Genomic DNA, 22,482 nt, shown 5'->3' with positions numbered 1-22,482 from the left:
AGTTCACGCCCCGACAAATTGAGTCTGTTCTGGGGACAAAATGGGGGGTGCAACTCAATATTAGGAAGTTGTTCTTAATGGTTTGTACACTGAGTGTATACTGTACATTGACATACCAGTTAGGTCTGTCTGGGGATTGCAGAATTTGGGGCAACATGATTTGCTGTCTGTGGTTGTGGATATGCTATAGTAAGGATCTTGGACATCACTAATGACAGACATGGTCTCTCTTTTCTCCCCCAGGTCCACATAGGCTATCTCCCCAATAAAAGGGTGCTGGGCCTCAGCAAGCTGGCCAGGTAAGAGAGTATGGACAGTTTAACAGTTTGTTTTCTATTGTTGCCAAAGATATAACAAAACATTTAATGGGTCAGCACTCCGCACACAAAAAGATGTCGCAAAAAACGTACTTAATTTTTCGTTTTTCTAAATAATGTTGACTGGTTCATAACCACATTTTTCGACTTAATAAGGATCCGCTCTCTTTTTTCAATTTTCGTCTAAATTGACATACCCAAATTTAACTGCCTGTAGCTCTGGACCTGAAGCAAGGATATGCATATTATTGATACCATTTGAAAGGAAACACGTTGAAGTTTGTGGAAATGTGAAATGAATGTAGGAGAATATAAAGCATTGGTAAAATATCATATTTTTTTTAGATATATTTTTTTACCATCATTTTTTAAATGCAAGAGAAAGGCCATAATGAATTATTCTAGCCCAGGCACTGTTTAAACTTTGGCCACTAGATGGCAGCAGTGTATGTGCAAAGTTTTAGACTGATCCAATGATCTATTGCATATCTATTAAAAATGTTGTATCCATACTGCCCTAATGTGCCTAAATGGTTTATTCATACATTTTCAAGTTCATAATTGTGCACTCTCCTCAAACAATAGCATGGTATTCTTTCACTGTAATAGCTACTGTAAATTGGAAAGTGCAGTTAGATTAACAAGAATTTAAGCTTGCTGCCCATATCCGAAATGTCTGTGTCCTGGGATTTTTTTTGTTTCTTACAACCTCATGCTAATTACATTAGCCTTCGTTAGCTCAACCGTCCCGAGGTCGGGACACCGATCCTGTAGAGGCTTTAATATCCTTCTTCAGTGTGTAGGTATCGTTAGCTATTTAAATTCTTGTCAATATACCAGGGAACCGATCAAGGTTCCGAATTCATATGACAAAAAAATAATAACAGGAAGGTTGAATATTGTGATATTGGAGGGATTGGGATTACCTAGACTCGTGCAGTATCATCATGTGTGAATATATAATCTGTTCTTTGTGAGTCCTTCAGACAGTAGAGTACGGTCACTTATTAAATAATAGGAACTAGAACACTTAGCAATGATGAGTCTGAACTAAGAACCTGACTCATGTTGTAACTCGGAGTAAGCTGGTCCTGGGTTTAGTGGGTTAGCGGTACATTAGCTTCTACAATGTAGCATTCAGATAACATAGTTTTAGCATAGCGCTAGTGTTTACGGTAGGGCTGTTTAAGTGGAGAGGCTGCTCATGGTGGAGCTGTAAGCTGATTAGGAGTGTGTAAGTGACAAGCGAGGACTCTGATCCCACCTGACCCCAATACCTGAGCCCCTTTCACTAACACCTATTCTTACTTCCCTTCCCTGGCCTGGAGTCTCACTCACGGACATCTCACCAGGCACGCACACAGACAGTTACGCATGCAAACTTTAAGCACATGGTCTTATACACTCTGGTAGCACACAAGCTGATACTCCAGTGCTTACACAAACACACAGACCACACACACCACATAACACAATATATATCCAAAACCACAAAGATACCTCCAAGTGATGTGATTTACAATACCTGTAAAGTGGAGTAATATTTATATATTTTACATTTACATTACATTTAAGTCATTTAGCAGACGCTCTTATCCAGAGCGACTTACAAATTGGTGCGTTCACCTTAAGACATCCAGTGGAACAGCCACTTTACAATAGTGCATCTAAATCTTTTAGATTTTAATTTTTAATGTGCATATTATATATTGCCTTCAGAAAGTATTCAAACCCCTTGCCTTTTTCTACATTTTGTTGTGTTACAGCCTGCATTTTTACCTGGTATGGTTAAATTTAGATTTTGTGTCACTGTCCTACACACAATACCCCATAATGTCAAAATGGAATGTTTACAAATTCATTCAAATGTAATAGCTGAAATGTCTTGAGTCAATAATTATTAAACCCCTTTGTTATGGCAAGCCTAAATAAGTTCAGGTGTAAACATGTGCTTAACAAGTCACATAATACGTTGCCTGGACTCACTCTGTGTGCAGTAAGTGCTTTTTTAATTACTGCCTCATCTCTGTACCCCACACATGCAATTATCTGGAAGGTCCCTCAGTCGATCAGTGAATTTCAAACACAGATTCAACCATAAAGACCAGGGAGGTTTTCCAATGCCTCACAAAGAAGGGTACCTCCTGGTACATGGGTAAAAATAATAAATCAGACATCAAATATCCCATTAAGCATGCTGAAGCTATTAATTACACTTTGTCTGATGTATTAATACACCCATACACCTTTCCAACTAAGATATTTTTCTACTAACTAAAGCATCCTGCCAACTTTTTGCCTACTTTTGCCAGCGACAAAGCCTCTATTTTTATTACTGCCAACCGCCGTAGTCATGATTGTGGTAAAGTTCTGCGAACGGCTTCCTATGAAATGTAGCTGTAATGCTGATGCGGCATTGGCACGCACTACACTCTTGAAAGTTGCTAGGCAGTGACCGTTACTACTATCCTCCTGCCAGTTGTAAACTTTGCAAGTGTAACAATTGTCGTCGGGAGAAGGAGAAGAGGACCAAAGTGCAGCGTGGTAAGTATTCATAATAATTTGAATAAAGATGAATACTGAACAAAAACAACAAACCGACAAACAAACAGTTCTGTATGGTGCAACAAAAACACTAAACAGAAAATAACTACCCACAAATCATAGTGGGAAAACAGGCTGCCTAAGTATGGTTCTCAATCAGAGACAACGATAAACAGTTGCTTCTGATTGGGAACCATAACAGGCCAAACACAGACATACAAAAACATAGAACAACATATAGAATGCCCACCTCAACTCACGTCCTGACCAAACTAAAATAGAGACATAAAAAAAGGAACTAAAGTCAGGACGTGACAGCGAGGCATGTCACTTCACCCATCTCTTTGCATAGCCCACCCCCATGAACTGTTTTACATTTACATTTAAGTCATTTAGCAGACGCTCTTATCCAGAGCGACTTACAAATTGTTTTCTTAACCACAACAGGGTGGACCCATAAATAAATTATTAATAAATATCACTCAATGACGTAAATATTGGAATAGAGTAGGCTAATGCAATTGAAGGCATCAAATTGTTGCATACTGAAACTCCAAAAGTCATCCAATTGTCATGATTCATTTGAAGCAGTAGCTTACCCGCGTGTGTTCATCTATTTCAGCACCGTTTCACGCTGCTTTGAGACAAGCGTGGGGACTCGTCTTGATAAATCAACCAATGTCAGATTTTTGTTTTCATTGAATCTCCATTTGGATATTGGTTAGGCTACATTTCGGCTGGAGAAAATTGAGTCCTGCTAATGGTCCTCTTTACTTGGCTCATGTATTATCACTGATCAGAACATTTTGCCAGCATGTTATGTAGTTTAGCAAGTGGATTGTTTTGCTCTTCACTCTCAGTCGCTGAGTAGCCTAGGTCTACTTCCAACCAAAAGCCTGTGACTCATATTAATCAATCAATGTGATTTTGTTTCACTGAATCTCCGTTTGTATATTTGGTTAATTCTCTGGCTGGGCAAATAAGTGGAGGTGGTATTACTCATCTTATTTGTTTGCTCATGTATCACTGATCAGAAAGATTTTCCATGCAACAATGTTGCCTAAATCAAGTGTACAGTTGAAGTCGGAAGTTTACATACACTTAGGTTGGAGTCATTAAAACTTGTTTTTCAACCTCTTCACAAATTTCTTGTTAACAAAACTATAGTTTTGGCAAGTCGGTTAGGACATCTACTTTGTGCATGACACAAGTAAATGTCATGCACAAACATGACAATTGTTTACAGAAAATTGTTTACAAACAGTTTATTTCACTTATAATTCACTGTATTAAAACTCCAGAAAATGATGACATGGCTTTAGAAGCTTCTGATAGGCTAATTGACATCATGTGAATCAATTGGAGGTGTACCTGTGGATGTATTTCAAGGCCTACCTTGAAACTCAGTGCCTCCTTGCTTGACATCATGAGAAAATCAAAAGAAATCAGCCAAATTGTAGACCTCCATAAGTCTGGTTCATCCTTGGGAGCAATTTCCAAACGCCTGAAGGTACCACGTTCATCTGTACAAACAATAGTACGCAAGTATAAACACCGTGGAACCACGCAGCCGTCATCCCGCTCAGGAAGGAGACGCGTTCTGTCTCCTAGAGATGAATGTACTTGGTGCGAAAAATGCAAATCAATCCCAGAACAACATCAAAGGACCTTGTGAAGATGCTGGAGGAAACAGGTACAAAAGTATCTATATCCACAGTTAAATGAGTCCTATATCGACATAACCTGAAAGGCCGCTCGGCAAGGAAGAAGCCACTGCTCCAAAACCGCCATAAAAAATATGTAAAAGTAAATAACCAGCCATTCCGTTCCCAATCCGATCTCTAGCTTTGTGCTCGTGGGTGTGTGTGTGTGGTGCCTGGTGTGGGTGGGTGGTGTGTGTGCTTGCGCATGTTAGGCTACATTGTGAGCTAACTTCTAGATAGTATCGCTACTTCAATCATAGCTGGTATGAGGATTACAAATGGGTGGAATATTCTACAGTATTTCAAAGGACCGTGCTTTGTGCTTTGCCTGCTGCCACTTTCAACATCCAGGAAACCATGGTGGAGAGAAGGCAGCATTTACCCATGATGGTTACCAGAACTGGAAGCAGGCAACAAGTTCATTCAAGACACACAATGCTAGTGTGGAGCATAAATATGCGATGACAGCGTGGAATGTGTGGACTATTCAGAAAGGGTCTGGCTCAACAACATGCAAAGCTCTAAGTGATGGACATTCGAAAATAGTCAGAGAGAAAGCAGTTCGACACATACAACAACACAAGAGTTACACGTGGAATAAACAAACATACAATCAATAATACAGTAGAAAAACAATATACCCCATGTGCAAATGAGGTAGGATAAGAGAGGTAAGGCAATAAATAGGCCATGGTGGCAAAGTAATTACAATATAGCAATTAAGACTGGAATGGTAGGGTGTGCAGAAGATGAATGTGCAAGTAGAGATACTGGGGTGCAAAGGAGCAAGATGAATAAATAAATAAATACAGTATGGGGATGAGGTAGATAGATGGTCTATTTATATATGAGCTATGTACAGGTGCAGTGATCTGTGAGCTGCTCTGACAGCTGGTGCTTAAAGCTAGTGAGGGAGGTAAGAGTCTCCAGCTTCAGAGATTTTTGCAGTTCGTTCCAGTCATTGGCAGCAGAGAACTGGAAGGAGAGGCGGCCAAATGAGGAACTGGCTTTGGGGGTGACCAATGAGATATGCCTGCTGGAGCATGTGCTACGGGTGGGTGCTGCTATAGTGACCAGTGAGCTGAGATAAGGCGGGGCTTTACCTAGCAGAGACTTGTAGATGACCTGGAGGCAGTGGGTTTGGGGACGAGTATGAAGCGAGTACCAGCCAACGAGAGCGTACAGGTCGCAGTGGTGGGTAGTATATGGGGCTTTGGTGACAAAACGGATGGCACTGTGATAGACTGTATCCAATTGGTTGAATAGAGTGTTGGAGGCTATTTTGTAAATTACATCGCCGAAGTCGAGGATCGGTAGGATGGTCAGTTTTACGAGGGTATGTTTGGCAGCATGAGTGAAGGATGCTTTGATGCTAAATAGGAAGCCGATTCTAGATTTTAATTTTGGATTTGAGATGTTTAATGTGAGCCTGGAAGGAGTGTTTACAGTCTAACCAGACACCTAGGTATTTCTAGTTGTCCACATATTCTAAGTTAGAACCGTCCAGGGTAGTGATGCTGGACGGGCGGGCAGGTGCGGGCAGTGAAGAGCATGCATTTAGTTTTACTTGCATTTAAGAGCAGTTGGAGACCACGGAAGGAGAGTTGTATGGCATTTGAAGCTCATCTGGGGGTTAGTTAACACAGTGTCCTCAGAAGGGCCAGAGTTATACAGAATGGTGTCGTCTACGTAGAGGTGGATCAGAGAATCACCAGCAGCGAGAGCGACATCATTGATGTATACAGAGAAGAAAGTCTTCCCGAGAATTGAACCCTGTGGCACCCCCATAGAGACTGCCAGGTCTGGACAACAGGCCCTCCGATTTGACACACTGAACTCTGTCTGAGAAGTAGTTGGTGAACCAAGCGAGGCAATCATTTGAGAAACCTAGGCTGTTGAGTCTGCCAATAAGAATGTTGTGATTGACAGAGTCGAAATCCTTAGCCAGGTTGATGAATATGGCTGCATCGTTTAGGACCTTGAGCGTGGCTGAGGTGCACCCATTACCAGCTCGGAAACCAGATTGCATAGCGGAGAAGGTACGGTGAGATTCGAAATGGTCGGTGATCTGTTTAACTTGGCTTTCAAAGACCTTAGAAAGGCAGGGTAGAATAGATATAGGTCTGTAGCAGTTTGGGTCTAGAGTGTCTCCACCTTTGAAGAGGGGGATGACCGCGGCAGCTTTCCAATCAGACGATACGAAAGAGAGGTTGAACAGGCTAGTAATAGGGGTTGCAACAATTTCGGCAGATAATTTTAGAAAGAGAGGGTCCAGATTATCTAGGTCGACTGATTTGTCGGGGTCCAGATTTTGCAGCTCTTTCAGAACATCAGCTATCTGGATTTGGGTGAAGGAGAAGTGGGGGGAGTTTGGACGAGTTGCTGCGAGGAGCGCTGTGCAGTTGACTGGGGTTGGGGTAGCCAGGTGGAAGGCACGGCCAGCCGTAGAAAAATGCTTGTTGAAATTCTCAATTATTGTGGATTTATCAGTAGTGACAGTGTTTCCTAGCCTCAGTGCATTGGGCAGCGGGGAGGAGGTGCTCTTATTCTCCATGGACTTTACAGTGTCCCAGAACCTTTTTGAGTTTGAACTACAGGATGCAAATTTCAGTTAAAAAAGTTAGTATCAGCTTTCCTAACTGCCTGTGTTTCACAGAGAGGAGACATACAGTAGAAAGCATGGCTGTCAACAAGGGAAACTTCCTTGAACTGTTACAGGTCATAGGCAAATTCGACAAAACAGTTGCACAGAAAATCTCAGATAATCCTAGAAATGCTAAATACACACATCATGCATGATATACAGAATGAAATACTGGGCAAACCCTCAACTTTACAACCTTGCCTGCCTGTCCATATAAGCAGAAAGAACCAAGGCCCTGGATGTCCAGTAGATTATAGACTCATGTGCACTGAACCACAACAACATCGTCCTTCTATAAAACAACACTTGGTGAGTAACTGAAAGGTCTTTTATTTGTTGACAGAGTGTGCCTGTCCGGTTGTGGGAACATTATTCAATCTCGCTGATCTGGATCTAAATGGATCAAAAAGACGCATGCATATTGTCGGCCTACAAGTATTTTTGCAATATAAATATGATCGCTAAGATTGTGATGATAGGCAGCTCGTTTTACACCATGTGTACACAGTTGACAGGCATTGGGTAAATACACTTCTCGTTGTGGCTGCACTGTGGATCTTATTCCTTTAATTTCTGACATTAGACATTTAATCCGTAACATTATAACCAATGCACAGCAGGATGCATGTATATCGTCGGCCTACGCGTTATTTTTGTTTGCAGTAGAAATATAATCACTAAGATTGGGCATGATAGCCAGTTCGTTTTACAAGTGTGTGTGCACAGTTAACAGGCATAGGCTAAATGCATTGCACTTCTCGTTGTGGCTGTACTTTGGATATTATTAATTTCAATTCTGACGTAGCCATTTCACCCGAAACATTATTACAGATGCACAGTTGTCTGATTATGCATATGGCATAAATGCACTTGTAAATAGTCACGAAAATGTACTATTTTCTTAGCACCCCCACGTATTGGTCAAGCCGCACCGTATCACCCGGAGAGAGAAAATCCTGGCGCCGTGCCTGGAGTGTAATGTTTACTGTTAATTTTTGTTTATTTCACTTTGGTTTATTATCTACTCCACTTGCTTTGGAAATGTTGACATATGTTTCCCATGCCAATAAAGCCCTTGAATTGAATTGATACTCTCAATGTAAGACCCTGTAGGCTATGCCTGCTCTCTAACAAAGCAGAGTGGGATCGAAAAAGTATGGGCTTGCCTTGGGCTCTGTTTCAAAATATAACTTTTTTATATGACAGCGGTTCCACACGTTGCCGTGACGCAAGTTGTGTGGGAAAAATATAATTTGTATTTTATTCTGTTATGTTTCATTATATTCTTAGAATACTATAAAATATATGTGTGTTTACTGTGGTCAGGGTAGCCTAAGTGTGTCTTGTCTGTTTAATGAACATAATAACTATTGATTTCATGTGCATGACGCTGCCATGTAGCATATAGGCTGTACAGGCCAATAACATAATTCAACTCACAATATGCCAGTCTATTCTTTTGAAAATAGATTTTATTAGTCTTATAATGTTTCTGAGGACCTGCCTAAAACCAATGAATAATGGGTTTATTTGTGATTCAATGGATCTATTAAAATAGAAGCCTTCCCACATTGCCCCACGTCTGCTCCCACTCCTGCACTTGCTGGCATGTGCACAGGAGATACAAAAGGCTTATCCCGGTAAGAATGTGGTGAAATTGGGACTGTATGAATTAGGCTCTAAAAAACATATATATTTTTTTGCAAGCCAAATACAGTAAATTCTTCCTGTAAATCAAATCTAATCAAATCAAATTTTATTTGTCACATACACATGGTTAGCAGATGTTAATGCGAGTGTAGCGAAATGTTTGTGCTTCTAGTTCCGACAATGCAGTAATAACCAACAAGTAATCTAACTAACAATTCCAAAACTACTGTCTTATACACAGTGTAGGGGGATAAAGAATATGTACATAAAGATATATGAATGAGTGATGGTACAGAGCAGCATAGGCAAGATACAGTAGATTGTATCGAGTACAGTATATACATATGAGATGAGATGAATAATGTAGGGTATGTAAACATTATATTAGGTAGCATTGTTTAAAGTGGCTAGTGATATATTTTACATCATTTCCCATCAATTCCCATTATTAAAGTGGCTGGAGTTGAGTCAGTGTGTTGGCAGCAGCCACTCAATGTTAGTGGTGGCTGTTTAACAGTCTGATGGCCTTGAGATAGAAGCTGTTTTTCAGTCTCTCGGTCCCAGCTTTGATGCACCTGTACTGACCTCGCCTTCTGGATGATAGCGGGGTGAACAGGCAGTGGCTCGGATGGTTGTTGTCCTTGATGATCTTTATGGCCTTCCTGTGACATCGGGTGGTGTAGGTGTCCTGGAGGGCAGGTAGTTTGCCCCCGGTGATGCGTTGTGCAGACCTCAATACCCTCTGGAGAGCCTTACGGTTGTGGGCGGAGCAGTTGCCGTATCAGGCGGTGATACAGCCCGCCAGGATGCTCTCGATTGTGCATCTGTAGAAGTTTGTGAGTGCTTTTGGTGACAAGCCGAATTTCTTCAGCCTCCTGAGGTTGAAGAGGCGCTGCTGCACCTTCTTCACGATGCTGTCTGTGTGAGTGGACCAATTTAGTTTGTCTGTGATGTGTATGCCGAGGAACTTAAAACTTACTACCCTCTCCACTACTGTTCCATCGATGTGGATAGGGGGGTGTTCCCTCTGCTGTTTCCTGAAGTCCACAATCATCTCCTTAGTTTTGTTGACGTTGAGTGTGAGGTTATTTTCCTGACACCACACTCCGAGGGCCCTCACCTCCTCCCTGTAGGCCGTCTCGTCGTTGTTGGTAATCAAGCCTACCACTGTTGTGTCGTCCGCAAAAAAATAAACGGAATGGAGCTAAGCACTGGCAAAATCCTAAAGGAAAAACTGGTTCGGTCAGCTTTCCACTAGACACTGGAAGATGAATGAATTCACCTTTCAGCAGGACAATAACCTAAAACACAAGGCCAAATCTACACTGGAGTTGCTAACCAAGAAAACAGTGGATGTTCCTGAGTAGCCGATTTACAGTTTTGACCTAAATCTGCTTGAAAACATATGTGAAGACCTGAAAATGGTTGTCTAGCAATGATCAACAACCAATTTCACAGAGCTTGAGGAATTTTTAAAAGAATAATGGGCAAATGTTGTACAATCCAGGTGTGCAAAGTTTTTAGAGACTTACCATAAAAAGACTCATGGCTGTAATCGCTGCCAAAGATGGTTCTAACATGTATTGACTCAAGGGGGTAGAATACTTATCTAATCAAGATATATTACATTTATTTATTTATTTACAAATGTTGGAATTTTTCTTCCACTTTGACATTAGTGTTTTGTGTTGATTGCTGGCAAAAAATGACACCTAAATCAATTTTAAACACACAAAATGTGGAATAACTCGAGGTGTGAATACTTTCTGAAGGTATTGTATATACCTCACATGCGACCCATGATAATACTATGCAATCAGCCTATTAAAATGTTTATCGGAGAGAGAAAGAAAGAGTGTATTTTACCAGTACATGTCAGGAACGAAAAAGAGAAAGAGACAAGGAATCTGAGAACCCTTTATAACATCTGACTAGTTGACCAATAGCATTACTGTTGAGTTAACTTCTAATCAGTTATCAGACCTACAGGATGTAAAGACAACAGAAGCTCTCCTTCTCGTTTATCTGCGTTATTTGTAACTTTTTGTTACTCTTTTTGTACATAATGTTGCCGCTACCGTCTCTTATGACTGAAAATAACTTCTAGACATCAGGACTGCGATTACTTACCACGGACAGGCAGAATCCTTTTTCTTCTTTCACGACTGACGAGCTCGAGGCGAAGGATATACGGCTCCCTCGGGAACAGGCCCTGACCCCCAGTGATCTGCGTGAAGAGGAGAAAGAGAGGCCGGAGAGCGGGCTTCCTTCTGACAAGTCGGAGGCGATCGAATAAACCCCCACTCCCCTCAATTCTGCTAGCAAACATGCAATCTTTGTACAATAAAATGGACGAGTTATTGGGAAGATTAAACTACCAACGGGACATTAAAAACTGTAACATCTTATGCTTCACGGAGTTGTGGCTGCACAACGACAATATCAACATACAGGTGGCTGGTTATACGATGTACTGGCAGGATAGAACAGCGGTGTCTGGTAAGACAAGGGTTGGCAGTCTATGTATTTTTGTAAACAACAGCTGGTGCACAATATCTAAGGAAGTCTCAAGCAATTTCTCACCTGAGGTAGAGTTTCTCATGATAAACTGCAGACCACACTACCTACCGAAAGAGTTGTATTTTTTTTTTCTTTCTAGCCGTTTACATACCACCACAGGCAGAGGCTGGCACTGAGATAGCATTGAATGAGCTGTATTCCGCCATAAGCGGACAAGTAAACGCTCACCCAGAGGCGGCGCTCTTAGTAGAAACGGAATCCAGGGAAACTTAAATAAGTTTTACCAAACCTGGACCACCTAGAGTCCACACACAGAGATGCATACAAAGCTCTCCCTCTCACTCCATTTGGCAAATCTGACCATAATTCCATCATCCTGATTCCTGCTTACAAGAAAAAATTAAAGCAGAAAGCACCAGTGATTAGATCAATAAAAAAGTGGTCAGATGAAGCAGATGCTAAGCTACAGGACTGTTTTGCTAGCACAGACTGGAATATGTTCCGGGATTCCTCTAATAGCATTGAGGAGTACACCACATCTGTCATGGGCTTCATCAATAATTGCATCAATGACGTCATCCCCACAGTGACCGTATGTACATACACCAACCAGAAGTCATGGATTACAGGCAGCATCCACACTGAGTTAAAGGCAAGAGCTGGCGCTTTCAAGGAGCGCGATTCTAACCCGGAAGTTTATAAGAAATCCCGCTATGCCCTCCGACGAACCATCAAACAGGCAAAGCATCAATACAGGACTGAGATCGAGTCGTACTACACCGGCTCTGACGCTCGTCGGATGTGGCAGGGCCTGCAAACCATTACGGACTACAAAGAGAAGCACAGCCGTGAGAGCTGCCCAGTGAAACGAGCCTACCGACGAGCTTAACTACTTCTATGCTCGTTTTGAGGCAAATAAAACTGAAACATGCATGAAAGCACCAGCTGTACTGGAAGACTGTGTTATCACGCTCTCCGCAGCCGATATGAGTAAGACCTTTAGACAGGTCAACATTCACAAGGCCGCAGGGCCAGACGGATTACCAGGACGTGTACTGCGAGCATGCGCTGACCAACTAGCAAGTGTCTTCACTGACATTTTCAACCTCTCCCTGTCTGAGTCTTTAATACCAACATGTTTTAAGCAGACCACCATAGAGCCTGTGCCCAAAAACACTAAGGTAAACTGCATAAATGACGTCTGTAGCCATAAAGTGCTTTGAAAGGCTGGTCATGGCTCACACCAACACCATCATCCCAGAAACCCTAGACCCACTCCAATTTGCATACCGCCCCAACAGATCCACAGATGATGCAGTCTCTATTGCACTCCACACTGCCCTTTCACTCTACACACCTGTACAAAAGAAACACCTATGTGAGAATGCTATTCATTGACTACAGCTCAGCGTTCAACACCTTGTGTCAACACCTTGACCCTGTGACTAAACACCTCCCTCTGCAACTGGATCCTGGACTTCCTTACAGGCCACCCTCAGGTGGTAAGGGTAGGTAACAACACATCTGCCACGCTGATCCTCAACACAGGGGCCCCTCAGGGGTGCGTGCTCAGCCCCTTCCTGTACTCCCTGTTCACTCATGACTGCACAACCAGGCACGACTCCAACACTATCATTAAATTTGCCGATGACAGAACAGTGGTAGGCCTGATCACCGACAACAACGAGACAGCCTATAGGGAGGTGGTCAGAGACCTGGCCGAGTGGTGCCAGGACAACAACCTCTCCCTCATCGTGATCAAGACAAAGGAGATGATTGTGGACTACAGGAAGGGGGAGGGGACCGAGCACATCCCCATTCTCATAGAGGCTGCAGTGGAGCAGGTTGAGAGCTTCAAGTTCCTTGGTGTCCACATCACCAACAAACTAACATGGTCCAAGCACAACATGGCAGTTGTGAAGTGTGCACGACAAAACCTATTCCCCCTCAGGAATGAAAAGATTTGGCATGGGTCCTCAGATCCTCAAAAGGTTCTACAGCTGCACCATCAAGAGCATCCTGACTAGTTGCATCACTGCCTAGTATGGCAACTGATTGGCCTCCGACCAAAAGGCACTACAGACGGTAGTGCGAATGGCCCAATACATCACTGGGTCGAAGCTTCTTGCCATCCAGGACCTCTATACCAGGTGGTGTCAGAGGAAGGCCCTAGAAATGGTCAAAGACTCCAGACACTCACATTATTGTGTGATAATATCATCATTTAATACAATTATGAAACTATTCAGATGCTTGTAACACTTTGTTACTAAACTCTGCTTCAAACGGTCTCAAAGAATGTGGTATCTTAGTCTGTGGTTCAAGGATGAAGTAAGCATTCACTCTCAGTGCTCTCTCTGCTACCACACGGCAAGCGGTACCGGAGCACCAATTCTAGGTCCAAGAGGCTTCTAACAGCTTCGCCATAAGACTCCTGAACATCTAGTCAAATGGCTACCCAGACTATTTGCATTATCCCCCCATCTTCACACCACTGCCACTCTCTGTTGTCATCTATGCATAGTCACTTTAATTTACTCTACCTACAGATGTGGCCAAAAGTTTTGAGAATGACACAAATATTAATTTTCACAAAGTCTGCTGCCTCAGTTTGTATGATGGCAATTTGCAAATACTCCAGAATGTTATGAAGAGTGATCAGATGAATTACAATTAATTACAAAGTCCCTATTTGCCATGCAAATGAACTGAATCCCCCCCCCCAAAACATTTCCACTGCATTTCAGCCCTGCCACAAATGGACCAGCTGACATCATGTCAGTGATTCTCTCGTTAACACAGGTGTGAGTGTTGACGAGGACAAGGCTGGAGTTCACTCTGTCATGTTGATTGAGTTTGAATAACAGACTGGAAGCTTCAAAAGGAGGGTGGTGCTTGGAATCATTGTTCTTCCTCTGTCAACCATGGTTTCCTGCAAGGAAACACATGCCGTCATCATTGCTTTGCACGAAAAGTGCTTCACAGGCAAGGATATTGCTGCCAGTAAGATTGCACCTAAATCAACCATTTATCGGATCATCAAGAACTTCAAGGAGAGCGGTTCATTTGTTGTGAAGAAGGCTTCAGGGCACCCAAGAAAGTCCAGCAAGTGCCAGGACCGTCGCCTAAAGTTGATTCAGCTGCAGGATCGGGGCACCACCAGTACAGCGCTTGCTCAGGAATGGCAGCAGGCAGTTGTGAGTGCATCTGCACGCACAGTGAGGCAAAGACTTTTGGAAGATGGCCTGGTGTCAAGAAGGGCAGCAAAGAAGCCACTTCTCTCTAGGAAAAACATCAGGGACAGTCTGATATTATGCAGAAGGTACAGGGATTGGACTGCTGAGGACTGGGGTAAAGTCCTTTTCTCTGATGAATCCCCTTTCCGATTGTTTGGGGCATCCGGAAAAAAAGCTTGTCCGGAGAAGACAAGGTGAGCGCTACCATCAGTCCTGTGTCATGCCAACATTAAAGCATCCTGAGACCATTCAAGTGTGGGGTTGTTTCTCAGCCAAGGGAGTGGGCTCACTCACAATTTTGCCTAAGAACACAGCCATGAATAAAGAATGGTACCAACACATCCTCCGAGAGCAACTTCTCCCAACTATCCAGGAACAGTTTGGTGACGAACAATGGCTTTTCCAGCATGATGGAGCACCTTGCCATAAGGCAAAAGTGATAACTAACATCTGAGTTGTTTGGATTCAAAATTGGAGTTGTTGACCAGTGGCATTACTGTTGATTTAATTTCCAATCAGATGTCAGACCTACAGGGTTTAAAGACAGCAGAACCTCTGCTTCTTAGAGGTGAGACAAGAGGGGGTTGGTGAGATTATGCAGAGAAGACTGACTTCCTAAGACAATACTAGGGAATTATTGTATACAGTGTAAAGAGTCACTTTGGGGGTTGGGCTGTCCTACACCTGCAGTACTTTTTTTTGTAGAGTACACTTGAGGTATCGGCCTCTATGAAGTGAACTCAGAGTTTGGCTTTGCATCCCCCCCAAAAAACCAATGAGCTTCTTTGAGATGGATGCAACACCTTTATACCTTCATATCGATGCATCTGCCCATTTGAAAGTCTTCGGATTCCTCTTGTTCTGTGGCATTTTGCTGCGCAGAGTGACAGAGCTACAGCGATAGGAGAGGTCATGTTTGGAAAAGAGCATTGGTTCAAAGTGGAAGGGATGTCAAACTATAACGAGTCTAGTATGACCCGCCGTTCTCCTACTCACGTTGACTCACTGGTGGTTGGAACGTGCAGCTGGTTATCAGTATTAGTAGCTAAGTTTTGATCCAATTGGCGAAAGATATTCATGCAAATATAACAAATTCTACATAAAAACAATATGCGCATTTTCCCACCAGAGATGTTTTCATCAAATTGACTTGTTGCAGATAAAAGGCTGTGCGTCATGATGTGGCGCACATAAAAAGAAAAAGGGAAAAAGTAAGAATAGTGTCTGCACTCACTACTGTAAGTCAATCTGGATAAGAGTGTCTGCTAAATGACTAAAATGTAAAATGTAAAAAAATTATAACAATAACTTTTGCTGTTAAATAGCCATGTACTGAATAAAAAAAATGAATATATTCGGTACTTTTTGTCGCAAAAAAAGTTGTACTGTATAGCAATTGTGCCTGCTCAGGTTTTGGCACATGTGCTCCAGCCAACAGCTTCATCACAGATACAGTGGGGTGTAGCCTATATGATGAGATTATTATGGACAAAAGAGCAAGATTATTTTTATTTGTCAAACAGCAGTCAAGCATCAATCATGTCATCAGAATAAAACCCTTGATAGTTATTGGAAATGAGCATCACGCTCATGTGCACTTTCAACCCCCAGTGAAGTTTTTCATCTGTAGCCTAAAACTGCATATTTTCCTGAGTCATAGTATGAGGACCACACATACATACCATCTCATGACTCCAAGTTTACGTCGATATAATGGTTATTGTATCAATATTGGCTCATAAATATCATTTTACAGACAGATCCCACCATGTCTAATGTATTTTGTTTTGTCGACATTTGGAAAGTTTACCGACAGGCCTGTGGTGAATGTTGACTTGGGGCTTATTTAAATCAAAGACTAATTGCAGAATATTTTCAATAAAATGTCAAAAGCAGTTTTTACCACCATATACATGAAAAAATCAAAGTTATTATTGGATCTGAAGAATATGGGTTTTGAAGAAACACTGTAGCAGATGAACTCCTATTGTTGATAGATCATCTAATTTCACAGTCATTGTATATGCACAAATTCTGTATAATCATTGCTGTGATGAATTGGATGTCTACTCTTTAAACACACAAATTACAACAGCATACCAACCCACTTGTAAAAAGCGTAATCTCTTAGGAACTTCAACCTGCCCGAACCAGTACAAAACAACCTATTTGACTGACACTGTAAAATGCGACCTCTGTTGTGAAGAGCTCCCATGTCTCTCTCAAGTCTCCACTCTGTCCCTGAAGAATGTGTAATCCCTCTTTGTCTATGTAAGCCTCTCTGTGCCTCTCATTGTAAATCCTGCCACTTGGGTTTTCCCATGTAATGGAAGTATTTCATCCTGCCTTTTCCCCTCATCTCTCCCCAGGATTGTTGAAATCTACAGCCGTCGACTGCAAGGTACTTCCATACTTTTTAATAATCAATTTATACACTTGATAGTTGACGGACAATAAAATGAGCTGCACCTAGAGCTTTTGTGTATTTGTGTATTTTTATTGTTGTTTTATGTAACATTTTACATTAAGTTGTTCTTATACCTGTACACTTACACTGTAATTACTACACTAACAACATTTGAGTAATTCCATTAAAATTCTATTACTTTTTGGAGAAGGTCAGTTGGTTGACTGGTAACAGTGTTGTTGTTGGAACCTAGAACAAACCTTACCAATAACCTAACATGAACCTACCATGTCATAGGCGATGATGTCAGAGGTTTGACTTTGCTCTTTGACGTTCTCTGACTTAGACCTTGTTTATCCGTCTGTTCTCTTTCAGTTCAAGAGCGGTTGACCAAACAAATCGCTGTGGCAATCACTGAAGCTCTGCAGCCTGCTGGGGTGGGCGTCGTCATCGAGGCAACGTATGTCTCTTTCTCCCTTTTTGTTTTTTACACTCACCACTGATACTAACAGGCCCATACAGGCAGACATTAAAGATACACTATGGAATTTTAGTTGCTAATCGTTTGTCAATTTTTTTCTGGAATGTAGGCTGGATGGTGCATACACACAAATTAATATTAATACATAATCTCACAAATCCTTAGGAAAACCAAATGCTTTTGCTCACAAGGTGTGCTCTTTCTGTTCAATGTGTCCATTTAGGTATACCCCATTAGGTAAAAGTACCTTATTCCCTTTTTAAAATGATGCAATCATGGCAGTCAAAACACAAACACGCACAAATGAAACCAAAGATAAAGGGAGAGGCCGCATCTGGACAATCTTCAATGTGTCATTAACCAAATATTTCCCATACACCCAAATCTAATAACTATAACAGTCATGGATAATGATGCCTTTCTTCCTCCCTTCTTCCTGCATGCAGTCACATGTGCATGGTGATGAGGGGGGTGCAGAAGATGAACAGCAAGACTGTGACCAGCACCATGCTGGGGGTGTTCCGGGAGGACCCGAAGACACGGGACGAGTTCCTCACCCTAATCAGGAACTGAGAGGGACGGCTGGCCCACAAACCTGCTGCCCAGCCCAGCACAGACCCATCTCCCTGTCGCCTGCCTGGAGCTAGAGCAGTCCACACAGCAGTTTTGGTACGAAGCCTAGAGTCCGGGCTTGCAGAGTGTATGTGAGTTGTGTGTATGTGTGTGTCTATCCCTCCACCCCCTTCCAAATAATCACACACATCACATGGTCGCATGACATAGCTGTCTTGTGTGTGTACATGACAGTCTTACTAAACGGTGTCTGTCAGCTGGCTTAACCTAAAAATGAATCGTTTGGATCAATGATTAGTGTTTCTTATGGTTACTTAATTTAAAGGACTTTGATCCTGTTAAAAAACATTTTTTGTTGTTGTAACTTTTCATTAGATTGAACCTCCAAGTACGGTAAAGATACTTACACCTACGTAGAACCATCCTAACATTAAAATCAATATCTTTATCCAAAGTAAGCTAGGCCCAGTAGGACCATATGTCAGTTTAACTTTTTTATTTATTTTATTGAACCTTTATTTAACTTGGCAAGTCAGTTAAGAACAAATTCTTATTCACAATGACGGCCTACCAAAAGGCAAAAGACCTCCTGCGGAGACGGGGGCTTGGATTAAAATGAAAATATATATATAAACATAAGACAAAACACACATCAAGACAAGAGAGATAACACAACACTACATGAATTTGCCTTGAGCCAAACCTATTCAAAAGTGGCAAGTGCCCTTTTCACATGGCATCATATTCCTGCTCAAGCCAAATGCATCAAACCCATTCGTCAAACAATCAACACTTTGGTCAATCTGTCAGCTGGTTACAAGGCTCAGTCCTGGTCTACTGTAATTATCTTTAACTAGTAAAGGAAGGAGAGCAAAATGCTCGCTTTCAAATTTGGTAGCCACTGCTTTAAATACAGTATACTGCACCCTGCAACTTCAGGGAACTAACAATGATGGCTTTCCGAGGGTTAACTGAATAAATCCTATACAGGATCGGTGTCCCCCCGGGGAACGGTTGAGCTGACGTAGGCTAATGTGATTCGCATGAGGTTGTAAGTAACAAGAACATTTCCCAGGACATAGACATATCTATTATGGGCAGAAAACTTAAATTATTGTTAATCTAACCGCACTGTCCAATTTACAGTAGCTATTACAGTGAAAGAATACCATGCTATTGTTTGAGGAGATTGCACAGTTATGAACTTGAAAATGTATTAATAAACCAATTAGGCACATTTGAGCAGACTTGACACAACATTTTGAACAGAAACGCAATGGTTCACTGAATCAGTCTAAAACTTTGCACATACACTGCTGCCATGTATTGGCCAAAATCTAAATTGCGCCTAGATATATATTGGCATTTTATTGCATTTCAAAGATGATGGAACAAAAAAAACACTTTTTTTCTTTGTATTATCTTTTACCAGATCTAATGTGTTATATTCTCATACATTAATTTCACAGTTCCACAAACTTCAAAGTGTTTCCTTTCAAATGGTAACAAGAATATGCATATTCATTTTAGGCGAAAAAAAAAAAAAAGGGTCCCCGATCCTTAATTAACTGTGGTGTTCAAATTATGTGAGGTAATGTCACTGTTAGTTTTGCATTTGTTCTATAACCAAAGGACCAAGGTTTCCAAGGGTGCAGTTAAAGTGACTGGACGATAACTGGCTAGTGCAATGAAGGATGATCAGACGGGACTAAAAAGTGTCCATTTTAGGTCACCCTGTCTTAATATGGACACCCTAGATTATTCGCTAATAGTCTCACTCACTATTGTAGTTATTTGTTGAAAATGTCACAATAGTACAGATTCACAGACGTGTGACTGATATAGTCTTCTTTTTCTGTATCCCTCAAGTGGGCATTTCGCCATTCAGAGAGGATTTCTATTGGGCACCCCTTTGTATCTCTCTGTAAGTTGTATAGGCCTATGTGCGTGTGTATTTGTTTGTGTGCGTTGAAGGCCAGCCCAGTATATATTCTGCTGTCCTTCTGCCTTACTGATTTTTCACTTGATAAGTAGAGTTCACTTCCGACTATGAATTTGAAGAGACTAGACACAAAGGAATCGGCTGTCTCCACTCATCTCTTGGAAAAGAAACACGTTTTACTCTCTTACCCTTCTAATGTCAATTCTGTTACACTTCTAAATATCTACGTATGTCTGTGTATAAATGTTTCAGAATTGTAGTTACCTTTTTAAATGTAAAAAATATTCTGCAGTTTACAGAGTACAGTACATCCCTCTTTGCTACGTCACATATATTGTATGTATGCAATTTCATGTATTATCTCAGCAAATTAGGGATATTAAAATATAGTAACCTACATGAAAATGACGTACAGTGTTAGGATAAATAGGTTTAGTAGCAAGGAACATATGCTGATGAGCGGTATATTTTTTTATTTATTGGAAATATATAACACTCATATTGAAATGGGGAGGTTTTAACCAATGTGATTTGATCATTGGGGTTCTGTGTGTGTGGAGTAGATGAGCGCTATAGTCAGTCAGACAGCTCCTGTATCGTCTCTGTGGCCTTCTTTAGGAGGATTTGTTCTTTGGGTTCCTTCACTACTGTCGTTTACATTACACTTCTTACTGTGTTCATTTGAAAGAGTTTTCAACAAAGGAAAATAAATCTGTATGTGTGAACTAGGAACATGGGTACTGTGCTATTATTTGTAAAGCCCCGTTTATACCTGGTGGTGACATGCCTGTCCTGATCTTGTCCACATTCTGATTGGGCTCATTTTTAGATTGGTCTAAATAATTAAAATAACTGGTTGTGATCACAGGATGCTAGCATAATATAACCGGTGCTTAATGCTGTGTTAGTAACCAAGTGGGAATTTACATAATACGACTGGGAAAAATCCACTTGAATAGCCCTCCAAACTGATAATTTACTAATGGGGAACTCGTCTATCATCCTGAGCTCCCACATGCTGACCTCTGACAAGTTTCGGCAGTTAAATGCAACAAAACATTATCTATGAAAAGTAATATTTATTTTATTTAACCTTTATTAAACTTGGCAAGTCAGTTAAGAACAAATTCTTATTTACAATGACGGCCTACCCCGGCCATTTGTGCATCGCCCTATGGGCCTGGCTCCCAAGTGGGTGGACCTATGCCCACCCATGGCTGCACCCCTGCCATGTGAAATCCATAGATTAGGACCTAATGAATTTATTTCAATTGACTGAAATCCTTATATGAACTGTAACTCACTAAAATCTTTGAGCATATTGCGTTTATTTTTGTTCAGTATAGCAATATGGTTTTTGAACACAAATTCTAAGTTCCTGTCAAAACCACTATGCAGATGTCGGCTACAGCGGATCTGATTGAGTAGAGCCCTTAGTTTATGGTTTACGCAGCTTGTTGGCCATTAGCCAATCAGCGTTTCTCAACGAGTTCAAAGCACACGTATGCATCCAACTCGTAAATTCCCACCTCCCACTTGGTGACAGACACCCAGATAAATTAACATTGGAACCCGTCTCTTGGCAACAGGTTTTATGAATGTGCTTCAGTTCCTCTGATTCGTGGAATTTTTGGATGAGCAGCCAGTAGAATCGTCTCCTGCTATGGTGTGACCTCCCAGAATGCAAGACGTAGTATCACTTTCATTAGAAATTGAATTGAGTAAAAAAAAAAAAATTATCCAGACAATTTTACAAGTTATTATTTAATCTTTTTTTTTGTCTGTGGTTATCACAAAGACGTCAAGCATTTTAACACAGACCCCACAAAACATTCAGTATCTTTCACTCACACACTTAACAGCTCTCCCATTCTGACTACATGGCAATTTACACAGGAGTCTCCATAGGTCCATGTAGAACAGGACAGATGACCATCTACACTTCCTCTCACTAGCCAAACCCTGCCCGACGCAAGTAGCCAAGTTACAGGAACACAGAACCTGAGACAGGCTTTTGGCCGGGCATCAGGGCCGAATAACAGCAGCCTCTATTGGACCGGGCCATGTCATGTCGCAGCATTTCTGGCACATTTGACAAGATGTATTTTACAGTTACAGCATGATGCGCAAGCACACTCTTTCTCACACACAACATATACATCTGTTTGTTGTACAGACAGGTACAATTCATAACTTCATATCAGCATTGAAAATACCTACAGAGTACAGAAACCAAAAAAATCTGCTGACAACACAAGGCCAGCCAGAAGAAGACAAGTGTTCCATATCGTTTTTGTCTGAAAACGTGACACCAACAAGACAAGTTTCAAAGTGTCCTAGAGGAGCTCGTATGCAGTTTGGAGGATGCCACCATGTAACTGTCAACATAGCTCTAACTGGGTTGCTTCATGTAATAATATTACAGTTTTCTAACATCCATAGAAAATTATTTACATTTGGGGTAA

The 22,482-nt window shown here is 41.5% G+C and overlaps 1 protein-coding gene across 1 annotated transcript in view; it reads left to right on the top strand.

Annotated features, from left to right (window-relative positions):
* Nucleotides 1-20,749, top strand: part of LOC115138249 (GTP cyclohydrolase 1) — a 46,769-nt gene extending 26,020 nt beyond the window's left edge. Inside the window, exons 3-6 of the mRNA XM_029674918.2 lie at nt 244-299; nt 16,984-17,015; nt 17,397-17,481; nt 17,949-20,749. Coding sequence (XP_029530778.1) covers nt 244-299; nt 16,984-17,015; nt 17,397-17,481; nt 17,949-18,075 — 300 coding nt within the window. The 3' untranslated portion in view covers nt 18,076-20,749. The remainder of the gene's footprint in view (nt 1-243; nt 300-16,983; nt 17,016-17,396; nt 17,482-17,948) is intronic.
* The last annotated feature ends 1,733 nt before the right edge of the window (nt 20,750-22,482 follow it).

The sequence above is a fragment of the Oncorhynchus nerka genome, linkage group LG12 (genome assembly GCF_034236695.1).
Source record: "Oncorhynchus nerka isolate Pitt River linkage group LG12, Oner_Uvic_2.0, whole genome shotgun sequence".
Classification (NCBI taxonomy): domain Eukaryota; kingdom Metazoa; phylum Chordata; class Actinopteri; order Salmoniformes; family Salmonidae; genus Oncorhynchus; species Oncorhynchus nerka.
This window is presented reverse-complemented; position numbering and strand designations above follow the sequence as displayed.